Source organism: Oxyura jamaicensis, chromosome 2, assembly GCF_011077185.1.
Source record: "Oxyura jamaicensis isolate SHBP4307 breed ruddy duck chromosome 2, BPBGC_Ojam_1.0, whole genome shotgun sequence".
Taxonomy (NCBI): domain Eukaryota; kingdom Metazoa; phylum Chordata; class Aves; order Anseriformes; family Anatidae; genus Oxyura; species Oxyura jamaicensis.
The window spans coordinates 3,328,881-3,346,831 of record NC_048894.1 but is presented as its reverse complement, the minus strand read 5'-3'; the positions used below and the strand labels follow the sequence as shown (position 1 = coordinate 3,346,831).

At 42.4% G+C, this 17,951-nt stretch overlaps 1 protein-coding gene across 1 annotated transcript in view; it reads left to right on the top strand.

The window, feature by feature from the left end:
- VIPR1 (vasoactive intestinal peptide receptor 1) overlaps nt 1-16,892 on the top strand; it is a 111,655-nt gene extending 94,763 nt beyond the window's left edge. The window contains exons 9-13 of the mRNA XM_035317879.1: nt 1,499-1,568; nt 4,542-4,633; nt 9,265-9,394; nt 10,813-10,854; nt 12,349-16,892. Coding sequence (XP_035173770.1) covers nt 1,499-1,568; nt 4,542-4,633; nt 9,265-9,394; nt 10,813-10,854; nt 12,349-12,540 — 526 coding nt within the window. The 3' untranslated portion in view covers nt 12,541-16,892. The remainder of the gene's footprint in view (nt 1-1,498; nt 1,569-4,541; nt 4,634-9,264; nt 9,395-10,812; nt 10,855-12,348) is intronic.
- The last annotated feature ends 1,059 nt before the right edge of the window (nt 16,893-17,951 follow it).

Below are 17,951 nucleotides of genomic sequence, written 5' to 3'. Positions count from 1 at the left end.
GTTTCATTCTATGTGCATAAAACTGACCTTATTTACTGTGTTAATAAATAGCCTCTAAAATGAGAAAGAGACCTAAGGATTTAACCACTCTGACTACCAATTCTTCTTACTATATATTGCCACTCAGCTCCAGCATTTTTTAATAAAAATACAGACTGCTTTGCATTTTCTGGAGGCTTTAAAGTGCTACATTTTTGCACCAAGTAAAACAGAGTGTGAATTTACAGGATATTTTAATACCTAATGTAGATTTTTTTTCATATTAAAATGACCTACAGAGAAAAATTACAAGAAATTAACCTAGATTAAATAAAACCTAATTATGTAAGATTTGTTAAACAGCATTAAGCCTCTGTTGAGACATTCTAACTCCAAAGTAAAGTGACCTTCGTTCAGACTGCCTGAATTTATTTTAAAAATGAAGTGCACTAGACATAATTAGGGCCACTTTAATTCTAAATGAAAGAGCAGCGTGCACCTGACTAAGTATAAACATCTGTATCTGAGCAATTCACTCTAGCCTCCTTTAATATCCAGTGGAGATTTAGCCAGTGTGGTCCATGGAGGGTAGTTGTTCAGTAATTCTTCTCAACCTAAAGGTGATGCTTAAAATAGGTCTCCGGAACTGTGCCCTAAATGTGAGTCTCTCCATCTACCATTACTCGCTCTGTCAGCATTTTGAGTTAGATGAGCTGAATCCAGCCAAAACTGTCTATAATGGGTTCCAACAATCTATTTCAAACATGAATACAGAGCAATTTTCATGAATGCTCTCCTGAAAGTGTTCCCTTAATCACCTGACTGTTGTGAGGACTGCACAGAAATGTGTTCCTAGCTGCATTATTCATTTCTAATTTATTCCTAGTTTGTCTTTTCCTTGTTGGCTTTAAATACAGTTCCAGATGGCCTAGGTGAGTGGTGTGGTTTGCAGACCATTCTGATTCAGGAGGAGGTAGATAGCACGCTGGATCTTATGGACATGTCTGACTAGATCCATAGCTCAGAAGCAGCCGACTAGATTTAATCAGACTAATCTCACCATATGCCTTCTGTCATCTTTTTCAGAAGGGTATTTTTATTTTATTATTTCTGGCGGTGCCAATTACTCAATGCTTAAGGAAATCCCCATCCATGATGGTGTTTAGCATTAGAGGCCTTACTAATCTATTATTTTGATAACACTTCCTTGGAGGAGACCTCAGTGCAGGAGAAATTAAGCAGATCTCCAGCCTCCCCCACCATCACCCAGGCATAACATCCTCTAGCCTATTCCATTACCAAGGAGTAAATTCTCACAGCATTATATCTGCTACCTACCAGTGCTCAAAGCCACTGCAAAGTAAGTTGTCAGCCCTTCCCAGATTCTGCACACCAGGTTTAGTGTTTTTCATAGCCAACTTTAGCATTTAGGGAAACAAATTACCTGAGAAGGTTAGTTACACAGCTGCCTGTTTGCTTTTCTTGACATTTTAAGTCTGATTTTTTTTTTTCTTTTTAGGTGCTGGGAGGAAATAATAGAATCCCCCATCTGGTGGATCATTAAAACTCCTATTTTGGTGTCTATTTTGGTAAAGTATCAGCACATTCTGCAAAGAAATCTTTAATACTAAGTGTGGGGGGTAGAAATGTGTTGAGAAGTGTTCTGAAAAATCCACAGAAAAGGCACTGACACCGTGATGTATATTGAATATCTGTCTTGGGATAAGGAAGCTCACCTTCTGGATGAACATCTTTACCATTAACCATTGACTGCAGGAAGAGCTTGAGTGTTGGGGCATTCAAAGTGCAGCTCATTTAACTCAGACCAGCTCCATCTCAACTAGTTGCTATGGGTATTCTGGTGCAGTAGCCATGGGAATTTGCAGCCAGAGATCAAGGAACGTGCTTAAAAAAAACAGAAATACTCATTTTGTGTAATGAATCAATGTATGTCTAAATTAGATTAGATGAATTTTGCCATTAATGCCTTTTTTCTCTGAGCTCACCATATGCAGAGCCCGAGGTGACTTGTTCAGTTGTAGGTGTCAACAGTATAAAGTAATATGGGATGAGTCCTTCCCTAAATTTCTACCTATCTAAGATAGATGAATGCCACCAGGTATTTGCCTCTTGTTATGGCATCCAGCACAAAGTTATGTTCCAGCTATGTGTTTTTAAAGTTATTGAGAAGTTTGGCTAATTTCCATACAGATCAGCAAAAATGCTTCACTCCCTGTTTCTCTGGATATGATCAATTCTGACCACAGAAACCATGACACTTCTAAGGAACACTGAGTACTTCCATCCTTGTTGAATATTATGTGTTTCCTCTGTTAGGTATCAAGCCAAAACTTGAAATCAAATGAACTTGAGTTAAACTTAGCTTGGAGTTTTCTCAAATCAAGAAAAATGTGTGGGAAGGGAAGAAAAAGAGTACAACAGAAATCAAACTAAATGTGTCTCTTTTTAAACTGAAATCTTTTATTAGACTTATATTCTTTTTATTCCACATATATTACGTGCATTGCACAGAGACCTTTTCTGTAGCATTTGTCATACAGAGATTCCAAACTGAAAGAGTTTGAATAATTACTTCTTACTCTTTCACCTTACTGAAAAGAAATAAAATACTTAATGACATGTCTCAAAATATTTATGTCACCATAGAAAGATAAAATAGTATCTTCCCTTTCCCAAGATAACCTTTTGGTAAAGAAACACACCCTATTCTCCTAGGCTCAATGATTCTATGTTTTCTTTTTGTCAGAAAATCATTTCCTCATTACCAAACAAAATCTACCCAGCAATTTCTGATTTTACTTTTGCAGATATCATATAAATCTGTCACAAAGGAAGGACATCATAACAGCTATCTGATGAATAGCAGGTTTCTGCAGGGAAGAATGCAACATTTTCTGCATGTCAACTGGAGTAAAGCATAGACCTCTTCTGAAGGAAGAAATACATATATAAGTTAAAAGTTAGAAAAATCTGTCCAACCTAAAGATATAAAGCACTGGGAATGGGTCAAGTGCCTTTAATTGTGTTCTAGGTTGAAAATTATGCTGAACAACTTCTCCACTTCTCCAGTTGCCTGATAGCCATATCTTCTACCATGCAATGCTAAGGCCATACTAAACCTTTAATGCACACCCCACCTGCTTACAACTGCTCTGTTTCTTTGTCCATGTTTACTCTTAGCCACAACAAGCCAACACAGTCAATATTTAATATATGACAGGAATCTGGGAAGCAGCTCCGATCCTACCTGCAGTGCTGCAACTTGTGTGCTATCAATGTTCATTAGAGTAATTGATCTAGGTAATTCTGTTTTGAACTGATAAATTTCACTTGCCATCAAGTCAGTTGCAAACCTTTTTATAAGCAAATAAATATGAACAGAAACTATAATAAATGGCATGGGATAGATAAAGAATCATTAAGCAATGCATTATAACAAAGAAATACAATTAATTTCAATCACTCATAGCCTTCTGAAAAAGAGTGATTGTCTAAATGAGAGATATGCTTTAATCTACTTCATTCACCTGTTGTTGAGATAAATGTAGGAATTGCTAGGGGAAATGTTATAATTTGTTTTTTGCAGAAAAACAGATTGGCTGGGTAACACAATCCCTTCCAGCCTTTAAATCTTTAAAAATCAGAACTGTATGTGCCTTCACTAAGCATGAAAGGATAAAGAAAGAGGTAGTGTGACAAACTAAAACTAAGCTAAGTCCACAGAAATCCATCATCACTTTTTACTGTTGCATCTTTTGCATGAACAACAACATGGTTCAAGGGATAGGACTTTAGGAACAAGTAGATCTTCATTCTACTCATGCCATCTACTAGCTCTACACCTATCTTGTCTATAAAATAAGATTAGCATTGCTTGAGTATGTTAATGAAGCAGTTTGAGATTTTTAAGTGAAAAGCACTGTCTAAAAGCTGGGTATTAGCTGGATTCGTGTGGTCTAACCTTGTAGAAGATCAAGTTTTCCACCTCTGTGTTGGTGAGGTATGTCCCTTACTATACAAGGTCTCTGACTTCTCTCCAGAGAAGAAATGCCCAGTAGCGTTGAGAAGAGACCTGCTTAAGTGGATACTGCTTTATGTTTTGTTTTGGTTTCTTTGGCTTACTGCCTCAGTCTTTGACATGCTCAGCAGCCGGTCCCATGTCACCGTCTCCTGAGGGCTTTGACGTCCGTCGCTCCGCTAACTCCCAAGGCTCTTTTCCCACCCTGTCGTCGGCACTCCCCCGCGCAGCAGGACGTCGTGCATAGCTGTGCTCTATGGGTTTGACATCATCATACTTGGGATGTATGACACAAAGTCCCAAGCAGGCTGATGTCAGGCCCAAGATGGCTGCCATCCTATGTCGGTTAACTATGTGCTCCTAGAGTGGGGTTCTCTGCTCATGGCTTTTTAACAACGGCTTGCTCCATGGCAAAAATAGTGAAAGGAATCCCCTTTAATGATCATCTCGTTCACTGGAGAATAATACTGCAGGAGCATAATTTTTACTTCTCTTTCTGTTTCCTTTCTCCCCGTCTCAACAGGTGAACTTCATTCTCTTCATTTGCATCATCCGTATCTTAGTCCAGAAGTTGCATTCCCCAGATGTTGGACACAATGAAACCAGCCAATATTCGTAAGTCCTAGACTTTTCAATTGTATTGTATGGTTTTGCAAAACCTGTTTGGGTCTTAGCTGAAGTATTACATCTGTCTACATTTTACTCATCAGAATCTCGTATTTCTTAATTGACTTAAGATTATCAGAAATCAGGAAATGGGACATTTGCCTAAATGGCTGGGCACGAGAACAACAGTAATGATCATGAAACTTTTTTCATTGCATATTCAGTATTGGTCAAGGGACCTTGATGGAGCACAAAGAGTAGCCATCTACAGTACAGGTGCTTTTTTTATCTGAAATAAATCAGCACACATTTTTCAAATAAATATCCAGAAAATCCATACATTCAGTAGAATCTATCACAAATTTTCCCTATCATAAGGAAGACCCCTTAACCAGATTGAATTAATCCATCCCTAATATACCCATTTCTCTTCACTGTTGAGAAGTCACATTGTTTTAGAAGTTTTGCAGTTTTATTGTAGGGATAAAAGAGATTGACCTTAATGGGGCTTTTTTATAATGAAAAACAAGTGAGATCAGCATCTGTCTCCATGTGCAAGACTGGTCTTAGGTGCAGCACTTTAAGACTGTAAGAAATCAGTCTATCTATGGATTTCTTATGACATCAAAGCAAATAAAATAAAAGTTCAGATTTCATCTCATTTTTTTCTCCTGCCACTGTCCTGGCTTAGCATTTTAAATATCCTGGATGTTTATTAAAGGATTTATAGAAAGTAACTGAAAAGGAAAAAAGTACAGTGTCTACCTGGTCACGGCTCATAAAATCTTCTTTGTCTTTGGAGGGAGCTATGTACATTGAAGAATCTGAATTCAGTTCATTCTTCTGCAAGATGGAAGACTTAATATCAATATGGTTCTTAAATATCAACCAACCACAATACTGAGTCTTTCTCTCTAGTGATGGTAAATTATGTATTTCATCTCCTTCTAGAGATTCTCAGATTTATGAAGGGAAATTCCAGTATTTCACCTTAGCTTCTTCCTTCAGCAGCCAAAACCAGTTATTTCTTTTTCCATCATCATAAGATGCCAGCATTACCAGGCCCCCTGCTTTCTATCACGTCTCTTTATGTATTTCCAGTTGGGCATTGTACCGTCCTGCCCCCAGGACTGCAACAGCTTTAGCCAGGTAGATAGATTAAATCAGCATATTGAAATATGTCCTAGGACTATGTAGCAGCCTGGAGCAGTTGGCTCCCATTCATCTCTGTAGAAGTGCTGCCAACAAGCATCAGAAGGGTTATGCCCAGATTACCTAGCAGGTCATGCTGAGTTTTGAGTTCAGGGCTTTTTTCTACACATTTTCCAGTGAAGTGTGAGCTGCCAGTAAATCTCTCATTGCCTGGTAAACAAGCCTAGCATGACATGGCAGTAAGTAACTCAGACTTCCCTCTCTGGCCTGCCAGACAGGAACCAATTGCTGAAGTATGAATGATTTTAATGTCTTCAGTTCCTCACCTTCCTCCTCTGCCTGGAAAAGCATCTCAGCTCCATTAGGGCATGAATCAGTTTGAATCAGTTGCTCACATACAGGTGTCCAAGCTGTATAAAAGGCCTTAGGACATTTGATATACTTGCCTATGCCTGGCATCTAGGACGCAGGAATTATGGAAGACTTGTACCTTTATACTGTGACAGATAGGCACGTCTGGGGTCCAGATCCTTTTATGAATGCCATCCGGCATGTAAGCTGCAGTCTGGATCCTTTTATATGTAATACCCCTATTATCTGAAATGCTGCTGCTTGTTTCAGGGGGTTTGGCTGCAGGACCCAAGAGAGCTTACCAAAAACTGTTGCTAATGATAAGTGCTGGTTCCTCCTGCCAAACCTGGGATGAATATGTTTTAAACTAACAAGATCAGAAATCTCTCATTTGAATTTCTCCCTCCTTCTCTTGTTTATTTTATATTGTTTATTTTTTAAAAAATAAAATGTTGATATGTTGATCGTATTGTCCAACTCCAACCAGTTTCAGTTTAGCTGAAGGCTGGAAATTCAGGTATGCTGCTGACTCACTCATTAATGCCACAGACACTGAGCTGGGCTTTAATGTATCAGAGACTGTGACAACAAGTCTCCCAAAACAGCTTTCTGCAAATGACAGAGACTTGTGCAAGAACAGGACAGCAATATTTCAGGGAAATAGAAGAAGAAAACATCTTGTTTTCTGCAAAAGAAAGGTTGAGCAAAATTCATCTCATTCTATTCTGTACATGTTCATAGATCAATATTACCATCAAAGTTTTCTGGGCAACTTTCCATTATACATTCAGGAACATGACTAAAATGTTGGTTCACTCTTACCACTCCCACTGGGAGGAGTAGGCTCGGTGCAGGCTAGTGGAAACGTGTTTTTTTCCTAAATTACCTGTCACCATGTATATCTGTCAGAGAGGAAAGGTATAAGACATGCACCCCATGCCAGGAGTGGAAGTTAGTTTTTTTGAGAAGCCATGGCTTCCAGCAGGTAACATTAACCAACTTGAGAAAACCTCTCAAGCAGTTCAGTCTCCAGCACTGTCAACTTCTTCGGAGAAATTACTAGGGACAACAGTTTTCCTTGTTGTCGTTTTCAGGGAGGTCTTTTTAATATTATGAGGCCAGACAAGAGGGAGCTTGCCTTGAAGATGACAGAAGAGACAAAACATCACACAGTATTTTGGGGAAGCTAAGTGCTGGAAGCAAGAGACTGGTTTGAGGTGCTGTGCTGGAGGAGGGAGCTCCTAAGTGTACAGGTATATAGGCCCTGTTCGATACTAGAGTTCAGCAGTTAGAAAATAAATAAATAAATAAATAAATAAATAATTTTAAAAAGCTGTACCTGAGACCCCAGCATTGTCTGAAATGATAAAACAATTCTTTCTAAGCCACTGGAGGTTGTAAACAGCTCCCCTACAAATAGGGTAGGTGAAGGTGGCATCACTTCAGATTCCTTTAGCTTGACTTGTTCCTGAAAGACTGGAGAGATCTCTGCAAAGCCAGTATTGATAGCAAAATGTGATGAAAATGAGTTGCTTTCTCATTTGTGAGGAACTGGGCATAATTAGGGCTGGATCATAGTAATGTGGGTCACACTGGAGGGAGTTGCTTCTTACAGCAAGGAATGAGGTACTCTGATGGTCACTGATGACAGTGACAGTCCTTGCTTTCCAGATTTTGAATTCACTCACTATGAGCAGGGATGTGTCTGCTAGTGAGGGATGGGGTGAGAAAAAGGCAAATTCCTGGAAAGTTCCTCAGCTTCCTGCAGGCACTGATGTTGCCTGGAATGAGTTACAGCCAGCAGGTTTTCCTTGGAGAACCACAGCCTCCAACCAGTGCTTTAACATCAAGTTGTCTTTGGGGCAGGCCCAGGGAAAGCTGGAAATGTCTGCTGGGAGATACAGTGATGAACATCATCTGCATAATGCTGGCACAGCAGCCTTCCCAGTGGGCTTATGCAAATGGAAAACAAATGAAGATGATCTGAGAGGACTGAGACTTTTGGGACTTGGGAGGTGAAGGGTTTGCAGATGGAAGAACAACTATTTCCAACATCTTAGCCTTACCTTCAATTCCTTCAGAAATCTCTGGGAGAGGAGGTTACTGGAGGATGTGGGTGACCAAGGGAGCCAAAACCACCTTAAGCATCCTTAAAATCTTAATTTCTTAAATCCTTTTTTTTTTTGTCAGCCAGATTCTAATAATGATTATATTTAATAAATTATAATCTCTTCCTAATTAGACCACTGATTACCCAGCCTGATGCCATTAAGCACTAATACTGCTCATCCCCCTCCTTTGGAGACATTCATTGTGCGATAGCCTGTCATTATTCTGAGCTAAACATACCATTTCTCTCCCAGAAGCTGTAATTTTCAGAAATCCTAAGCAAACAAAGACAGCGCTAGATGATGATTTAGCTTGTAGAGATGAAAAAAAGATCTCTGGTGGGAGGGGAAGAAGAGAGGAGGGGATAAAGAAATACCTCCATTGAAGTTACTGGGAATAAAGATATCACATTTTAATTTGTCACCACATCTGAAATCACCAGCCATCTGCAGTCTGCAGGCCAAGGAGAAATGATCTAGGGCTGATCACTCTGCTTCAGCCAAAGATGTGTATTTCTTTGAGAGATGTTAACGAGAAGGAAAGTAAGCATGTGGAAACATGCCCAGCACGGTCCTTGGCTCGTGTGAATTGGTGTAGAGCAACTGTGCCCAGCTGAGGGTCTGGTTCCACATTTCATCGCATCCCAGCCCAGGTCGTCAGGGGGATCTTAGGGTTGTTAAGCTGTGAGGAGTTAATCTCAGCTCCCTCGCTTTGCTATATCCCAGACGTTTCTGTCCGGCGGGTGAGGGCAGCATCCTGACATTGCTCGCTCGAGGCTGCTGTTGAAAACCTGGATGTTCTTAGGACCTCAGGATAAATGGCCCATATCACATCGCCTAACGACAAACAAAGCCATTTAACGTGCCTGATGCAGGCAACAATATCATGACCCTGGCAATCGGCAAATATGTACAGCAGCAAATTAAAGTTTCAGGGTTGCATAAGGCTCAGCTGCAGGATTTCTCATCAGCTTACCCTTTAGCTCCTCTTCCCTCTCCCCTTATGACTCATGTTTGTCTTTCCAACAGGAGACTGGCCAAGTCCACCTTGCTGCTGATCCCTCTCTTTGGCATTCACTACATCATGTTTGCTTTCTTCCCTGACAATTTCAAAGCAGAAGTTAAGATGGTCTTTGAGCTCGTGGTTGGGTCGTTCCAGGTAAGTCACCAAGTCACCCTTTGAACCACCAGTTAGTCACCACATCCATCACAGGAATAAACGAACATCTGAGCTGGGTTTTCCCTGGATGTGCCCAATGCTGTTCTTATGTCTTTGCGGAAAAAGCTACTCACTCCAGCTTGGCAGGGATGGAAGATAATGTTATACTTTGCTTCCTGAAATTCCAAGAGGAGATTCTCTCTCCTCATTTTAGGCACCTGGAAAGAAAATATATCTTTATAGTCCCCTAGTCCCCTGTTGTTTTTGTGTGTGTGTGTTTTGTTACATTTTTTTTTTTTTTTGTACTTAACAGAGAAAATCAAGCACCTCCATTTGGTTTATGTATCATTAACACAGTAAGATGAGATAAACACCCTTCAGCAAGGGTGTTTTTCTGGCCATTAATGGCATCCTACTCTGCCTTTAACAAGCTGACTTCCGTGCACTATCTCTTGTTAGCAAATAAACTCCTGCCTCTAGATCCTTCATAAGCAAGGGGCAGGTGCAGGAGGCAGGTTCCCCATGAGGATGTATTAATCTTGAGGAAACCCTGGTAGAGTTTTCTTTGTAGACCTTCCCACACGCTTCACTTCAGTCACTACCGGAGCTGGGCTGTTAACCTTGGCTTCATTGTTGCATTTAAAAAAAAAAAAAAAAAAAGGAAAAAAAGGGAAAAAAAAAAAATATTTGCATATTTGTGCATTTGTACCCATCCATTAGTCAGCTCTAGCCACTTTGGCACAGCCTCCAGACGGAATCCCTCGCCTTGTACCATATGCAATGTCAGAGGTGTGCTTAGATGTTAACTCTGTTAATATCCCTGCCTACATCATCAACACATCTGACATCTCTCCTCTGAGAGTTAGATGGACCTGCTCTCAATTCCTGTTGTTAGGGTTTGCAACCATAAGGGCTAGAGAGGAGTTTGTGTTTTTAATGAAAGGTGAGATTCTCAAAATGTATGGGTGATAGGAAAGGAAAAGTTTAGCCCTGTTTTACGCCTAGGATATTTCTGACCTTGATGACACACTAGTGAGCATGGTTAGATCTCCCCAGTTTTAGCTGTGAGGAGCAAGCTGGCTCTGGTGTCCCATCCAGTTGCCTTTAACATCCAAGTCAGAGTGACCAAGTGCCCCACTTAGAGCTGAGTGGACTGATGATGGCTTTAAACATCAATCTGGACTCACAGCTTTTGTCACAGCTTTGGACTCACAGCCATGCATCTGCTTCCATGTGCCCTAACCAATCTTCGCCTGCTCCTTTTATAGGGGAGATGCAACCAAGTGGTTTCTAAGGGGCACCAGCAGTGCCTTTCTCCATGTCTGGAGTGAGGTTGGGTTGTGGTCTTAAGGAGCATAAGCTCCTCAAGCTTGAGCAAGCTATGAGGTGCTAAAAGCCTGTTCTCTCCTTTCCCCTAGGGATTTGTGGTGGCGGTTCTGTACTGTTTCCTCAATGGGGAGGTAAGATCAACAATGTTCTTTGGTTAATGTTTGCATCTGAGGCTAATTGAATGCTTGCGGGGAGCAGATTGAGGAGTGTCCCCTTTCTGATATTACCACACTGGGGGAAAGCTTCCAAGTCAAATGGTTCACCCCACAAAAACAACTCAGCCATTTGGCAGATGGTTTCCAGCACAATTAATAAACATTTTAGGACTTCAATGTGCACTTTAGTATTGCTGCTACTGAGTCTTTCCTTTACTCATGAGACAGTATCAGCAAAACTCATATATAACCTTATATAAACCCCGATCTGAAGGGAGCACCTTCAGCGGGTGATAAAGCCCATCTCCCAAGTCCTACTCATGCTTACCCTCTCAAGGAAACCTCCACAGAATCAGGCCCACAGCCAGGATGGAGGCCTGTTACCACTGATATTTTTGTACCATGCTCCATCTGCCCATAAGAAATTCAGCAGAGACTGAGCAAACCCAAACCGCAAAGTCTACCAAGTAGGTGTGAGCAGCTGAGAGCTTGGAGCTGCTGCTCTCAGCTGGAGCACGTTCAGCTCAATAAACTGACAAGAAACAGCTGTGATCTGAGTTGTGTTCCAGCTTCCTGGGGAGAGGAGGAGTGTCCAGAATCACAACTTGCTCTCTTACAGCTCTGATTCTTCTCTCAGCCATGCTGATGCCATGTGTGCATCACGCAGTGGCATGCAGCTCCAGCAGAGACCTTTGCTAGTAAGCCTGCTCGGAGCAGGGCAGTGCCACACAAACCTATTAATGATCTCAAACCCAAATAGGATTGATGTGACTTGGTATGCACAGGCCAATGCCAGGTGAACATGATTCCACCTTAGAGGCATTGATCTTGACTTTTCCACGTTTTCAGTCCTGGGGTTTGTATCAGTGTTGTGGTGCTCTTGCTGTGCTTGCTGATCCCAGAGACCCTCAGACACAGCTATTTCATCTAATTCATACCATTATCCAAAACTTTGCACTGGAAGCCTGAATGAGGGGACAGGGATGGTGGCCAGATTTGTTCAGGATTTGAATCTGAACAGTGCAGACCAGATGATGTGTGTAAACTCCCTGAGCAGGAACAAGGACCTTCAGTCAAAAAAAGCACATCTCTATTGACAGCTTTACAAACAAGCTGTAGTTAAATCGGTTGTATTTGGACAAAAACAGGGCAGTAAAAAGAAATCCTAATTACACACAAAGCATAGAATATGTTTCCATTGAAGTTAAGTAGTCTGACACCATCACCCTGTCAGATTAGTAACTTTCTGTTCACCTTTCTGCTGAAGCTCAGGAATTTCTGTACTGTAAGTTTATTGACTGGAGTGTCACCTCTCCTCTAAGTGGCTAACAGTTCTTACCAGGTTGAGTTTAGTGAACTGTATAAAATAATTCTTGGCCTCTGAGTATGTGGGTTGCCCATTGCTGCTCACCCAAACAAGAACAATAGAAAACTCTGTCTTCTGCTGACGTGCGTCTTTCCACCACCTAGGTCCAAGCTGAGCTCAAGCGAAAGTGGCGGAGGTGGCACCTGGAGCGGTTCCTGGGCTCAGACATGAAGTATCACCACCCTTCCTTAGGCAGCAACGGCACCAACTTCAGTACCCAGATCTCCATGCTGACCAAGTGCTCGCCAAAGACACGCCGGTGCTCTGGCTTCCAGGCCGAATTCTCTCTGGTGTGATGGGGAGAGGCTCTCCAAGTACTGAGCATCCAAGGGAGAGAAGGATCCCCAGGAACCAGTGACACATTGACAAACCCTTGTGAAATGACGTGCTCCGCATGAGCCAACAGAGGACAAAATACTGGGAAAGCCACTGGCATCCAGAACAAGATCAGACAAGCTAAGAGGCAGAGAAATACTGTTCCTCTCCCTCTTTTCAGACCTTTTGCTCTGAGTTGGTGCCCTCGGGGGCTGATAACTATGAGTAAAGGTCCCTGTCAATTGAGGAGAGCCTGGGAGATCCTATAATAAGTACTGAAGTAAGGGGGGAAAGGGAGGGGAGAGCCTGAGTCCTTGGTGGCTTTACCAGAACCGGCATCTCTGAAACAGATAAATTGCACTTTTTAAAAGATTACAAAAATGAGCCAGTAAAGGAGAGAGGGAGGCAAGAAGTGAAAAAAAGGAAATAAATAAAACTTCTGAATGTGCCAAAAGCCCATTTAAGAGGTGGTGATAAGGCACCAAAGAGAGTCGGAGAAAGCAAGAAGGGACAGGAGGAACATGAGCAGGAAGGGGACAGGTCAGCACACGGCCCCTGCCCTGTGTTTTACCTGTACGAAGAAGAAGCTGCAGCACCAGGAAAGCCCCTTGGAGGATGCCCCGATGTTGGAGCAAGTTCTGCTAATTGCTCACTATCTTCATTAGCAAAAGGTTTCGGAGCGCCGTTGGGTGCCCTCTGGAAAAGCAGTTTGCTGAGGAGCAGCACAAATGCCCTTCTCTGCACTGCGTTCATGGCATCGTGTCTTGTTTGGTTGTTTTCAATGGACAGGAAACTTGATTTGCATGTATAAAAACCAGGTACAGATGCCAAAAGCAGAGACTGGCTGTGTTTTTCATTCTTTTTAAGTTCGCCCATCGATCTTGGTGCATTACTGCACCCAGCATCATTAGGGATCAGGGGAAAGCAATTGGTCTGTAATTCGTTTGCACTTGCTTAGCACACACTGCCAGGGAAGGGAGATGTAGAACCCTGTAATCCTTAATTGAATCAGACCTGCCATAAGGAGCCACTCTCCAGATGAAAAAAATTAGCTTCACAGCAGCGAGCAAAATTGCTTTCATCAAAACAAGGTTGGCTCAGCACGTAACTGGCACTCCAGGAGTCAGGAAGGAGCGAAGGAGCTATTAAATTGATTTATTCTTCAGCTTTTACAGGGAGCTTTCATCCTGTGATGAAGGCACTGTTAGATCTTTAAGATGTGCATGTGCATTTTACATCTTTTTTTGAAGGTCTATTAGTTTCCATATTGGGGCAATCCCTATCTGAGGAATGCACATAGAGCCTGCTAAAACCAAGGGAATAGTGGTATGTTTTTTTTTCTTTTCTTTTCTCAATGGAGGGGAGAAGGAGAAAGGTGAAACCAAATCCTGCTCAGATATGCTGAGCTGGCAGCTCATGGGGCATCACATCACAGCTCACACTCCCAGGCAATTCCACAAACCCAAACTTTGAAAATAGCACGAGGATGCAGATGCTGACAGTTGTGTCCCACCCAATTGCTTTTGATTTGGGGTTATACCAGTTGTGCACTGGTGGTGGAAAATCCAAGATCTCAACTTTTCCACCAGGTATTAACAACAAATGGACTTTCTTCAAAATTAAGTTGTAGTTCCTTGAAGGGAAACTTCTTTATTTAATGGGTTTCAGGTTTTTGTTTGTTTGTTTGTTTGTTTGTTTCTTGTTTGCTTGCTTGCTTGAAGCATCTCCGATTCATTGCCAACAAAACACACTGAGCCCAGGAGGAGGGCTGCAGACCAGGACATCCCGTTCCTTTCTCAGTTCTGAGGAGCTGTTGTTCCATTGCATATCCCTCCCTGAAGCCATACTTGTCATCATCTGAGCTGGATGTTGCCAAAATGTTTCTCTGCATGTGGGACTGAGGACAGCAAAGAGGGACAAAGTCAGTAAGGGGCACCAGATAGCCTGATAAAACTGCTCTGAGGGGTAGATGTACTCATGGGTTTCCAGCAAGCTAGCTAAGATGCTGTCACAGTGTAACCATGGCTATCCAACGTGAAAAAAACTAAGAGAATATGTAGATATTTGTGAAGATCATGCGGAGCTCCATGTTCCTGGAATTAAACTGCTGACAAGACTGCAGGCTATCCAGGGACAAGTTATCCTTGCTATGGCTATATTGCACTGAGACCATATCATTAGCAGTCAGAATCCAACACTGATGTGTCATGAGGTCTTCAAAATCCTCTTAGCAGTTCTCTAATTCCTAAAATCCAGAAAAAAACAAGAGGGTGTTTAAAATTCCCACGTTGCTTGCACCAAAGCCCTTATGGCCTGACACCCCAAGGAGCAAGGTCCCCATTGAAATCCCCTTGTGGATCTCAGAGGCCGGAACTTCATGTTTGGAGCTGGTGCTGCTGTGGTGAGTGCAGTCAGACCTGGATCAGGACTCACACAGAACCTGCTGAAGTCCCACGAGCACGACCAATTCTCCCATGCATGGTTCAAAGCAGAGATTGGACCCAGCTCTGCACTTCACCACATGAAGGGCCAGCTGCTGGGATGCCCGGGAGAAGGGGGGGGAAAGCTCTCATTCAATTTCCAAGTTACACTTGCTGTAAAATGTTTCATGGCGTTGTAAACTGGTTCAGAGTTTGGGAGCAGCATCAATCTGGGAAAGACCTGAGTCCTCAGGCTGCAATGTCATGCCTTCTTTATCTGTCATGGCAGTAGCTCTCAATACCCAGCAAAACTGGTGTGCTGCAGAGGAGAACTGCCTAATCTTGTCCGTGCCTAAGGTGTGAACATGAATCCCAGGTCCCAGACAAGCAAAGCAGCGACTTTAAGCCCAAAGCTGTTGAGCACAAGTGGAGCACCACTGGCAGCAGCCTCCTGCCTGAGATGTGAGGGAAACCAGTCCCATTTGTCTCAGGCAGCATCTCTATGGGAGAACATCCCTGCCTGGGAGCCTCAAGCAGGGTGAGTTTCAGTCCTGTGCTTACCTGTGCCAGCATCAACAACATGCCAAAGGCAGCAGGAAGAGGCTTGCTTTTTAGAAACATGACAGGGAAAAAATTGGCCAGTTATCCATGCAACAGGCTCCTCTGCAGCCCCTGAGCTGCACCACCAGCCTGAAGATAGGCTGCGGCCTAAACTGAGGAGCTCCTTCAGAAATTAACTACATTAACATGCCAGCAACAGCGCTCCCAGGCATCCTGCTCGCAATCATTTAATCACTGAAAATCCAACAGCATTGCCATTATGCTGTCAGGGGTGTTGAAGGGTTGAAATGGATGTGGTGAATACCTGCTGTGACAGGCATGGCAATCCCTGGGATGCAGACAGGGCAGAGCTGCCAGCCTGGCTGCACTGGCCCCGTATTTCAGGAGAAGAGAGGAGCCGGGGATGAAATGAGAGCTTTTCTCTCTGGGGATATGAGCAATCAACTGATGGGAAAATTAAAAAAAAAAAAAAAAATGTTTCTCATGCCTGCTCTGGCTTTCGAACTGGGCCCTTGTTTAGGTGACTTAGTGCAGGAATGTTGCTGGATAACTTGGCCTCTCTGCTCTGATGTTTTTTTTCTCCCAACGCATCAATAACATAGAGTTCATGGACCTCGCTGCAACCCCAAATGACAACCCAAACCACGTTGTGCTAAAGCAATGCAGAATACACGACACCGTGCTCAGAGCTACAGCTGTTTGTCACAAAGCACAAGTCTGACCTCTTTAACTCATGGTAAGACAGGAACGACTCCGGTGAATGCAACGGAGTTATTTCAGTACAAAAGAAGTTGAGGAGGTATAACTGGATGTGTTAAGCTTTTTGACGTGTTTGAGGATCTTGAATTTGGACTCCAAAACCCTACAGAAATCAGGCCAAATTCTGATCCTGCATGCGTCCATCAGTTCACTACAGTGACTCCTGATTTACACAAGCTTGAAACTGGAATTTGACTTTAGAAGAATTCCTTTATCTTCAGCCTGGAACTGTTTACTCTCATTTTATACCAGCGAGAGATCAAATCCAATCCTGTTAATTAGTCACTCAAGGTTTCAGTGATTAAACTCTTAATTATTATATGTGTGGAACAATTAAATTATAAAAATTAATTTTCTTAAGGTCTAGAGGTACAAAGTTCAATGCTAACTTTAGACTAGATATTTCTATTCAGCGGGGACCTATATAGCTCAGTGGACCTCTCATAACCAGCTAGAAATGAGAATATGACCACATTTAGGGTTTGAAAAGGACCAGTAAAGAAATTTTAGGCTGTGGCAGAATTTCAGGGCATCAAATTGAAATGAGGTTTTAAAAACAGAACTAAGTGCAGCATAGTACTGCAGTTTTGAAAGAAAAAAAGGGATCCCAAGCAAGACCAGGAGATGAAACATCTGATTTTAGTGTTTTTGTTTGTTTGTTTGTTTGTTTTTCCAATTAACAAAAATCCTGTTGGATTTTAAAAACCAAAATGAAGTTACAAACAAAGCTCAGGAGCAAATGTTGCTTGTCTCTGTTGCAGGGATTATCAGGTTTATGTGGGATCCCTCTGCCTGCATTCCTTCTACCATCATCTCTGTGTTCAAACAAGGCAAAACCGTTGGGTTTCTACAGGAAATATGAGATGTTTTCAGACTAGAAGGGAGTCCCTCAAACTTGGAAGTGCCAGTATTTGCCATAGCAAAGCTCATTTTATTCTGTCAATACAAGTTCATGTTTGCACCTGGTTTGCTTAATGGCCTGTGGGATTGCATGTGATACCAGAAGCAAGGAGTCTGAGAAGCCCCTCATATGGAAGAGGAATCTAGGTTTATGACCACAGCCCATGTAAAATACGCCCTTTCTCCACTGTGTCCTGGCTTCCCACAGCATCTCTGCACTAGGACAAATGTGCCAGACTCTCGGGGACAAGGACTGCAGTCCTGAGCTCCCCAACTCGCAATGCAACTTTGCACTTTTCACAGACCAGTGCTTACAGGACCATAACGCCTCCTGATTGTAGATGACCCTCAATGAGCAGAAGGTCGAGCTCTTGGCCTCATACATACCCATATCAATCTGGAATGACTCTGATAGTATCATTCTGGAACTACACTGGTGTAACAGAGAAAAGAATAAAGTCTGGGACTGGTACTTGGAGTCAGACATCCCCAAATCCAAAGCAGAATAGATTTCTATCCCTTTTCTTTCAGACATTCAACTTTTCACCCAGTTGCCAAACCCACTATTTACATACCAGCCTGATGAGATATAATTACAGTGACTGATCTTATTTCCCTCAGAGATCTGAAAAGTTACAAACCATGTCTTTCCTGGGCCAATGGACAACCTCTTCCACCACCTACTGTCTGAAAGTTCCAAGTCCTTGTTTGCTTGCGTGGTGTTGCGTTATGTATTGAAGAGTCCTGGGTTT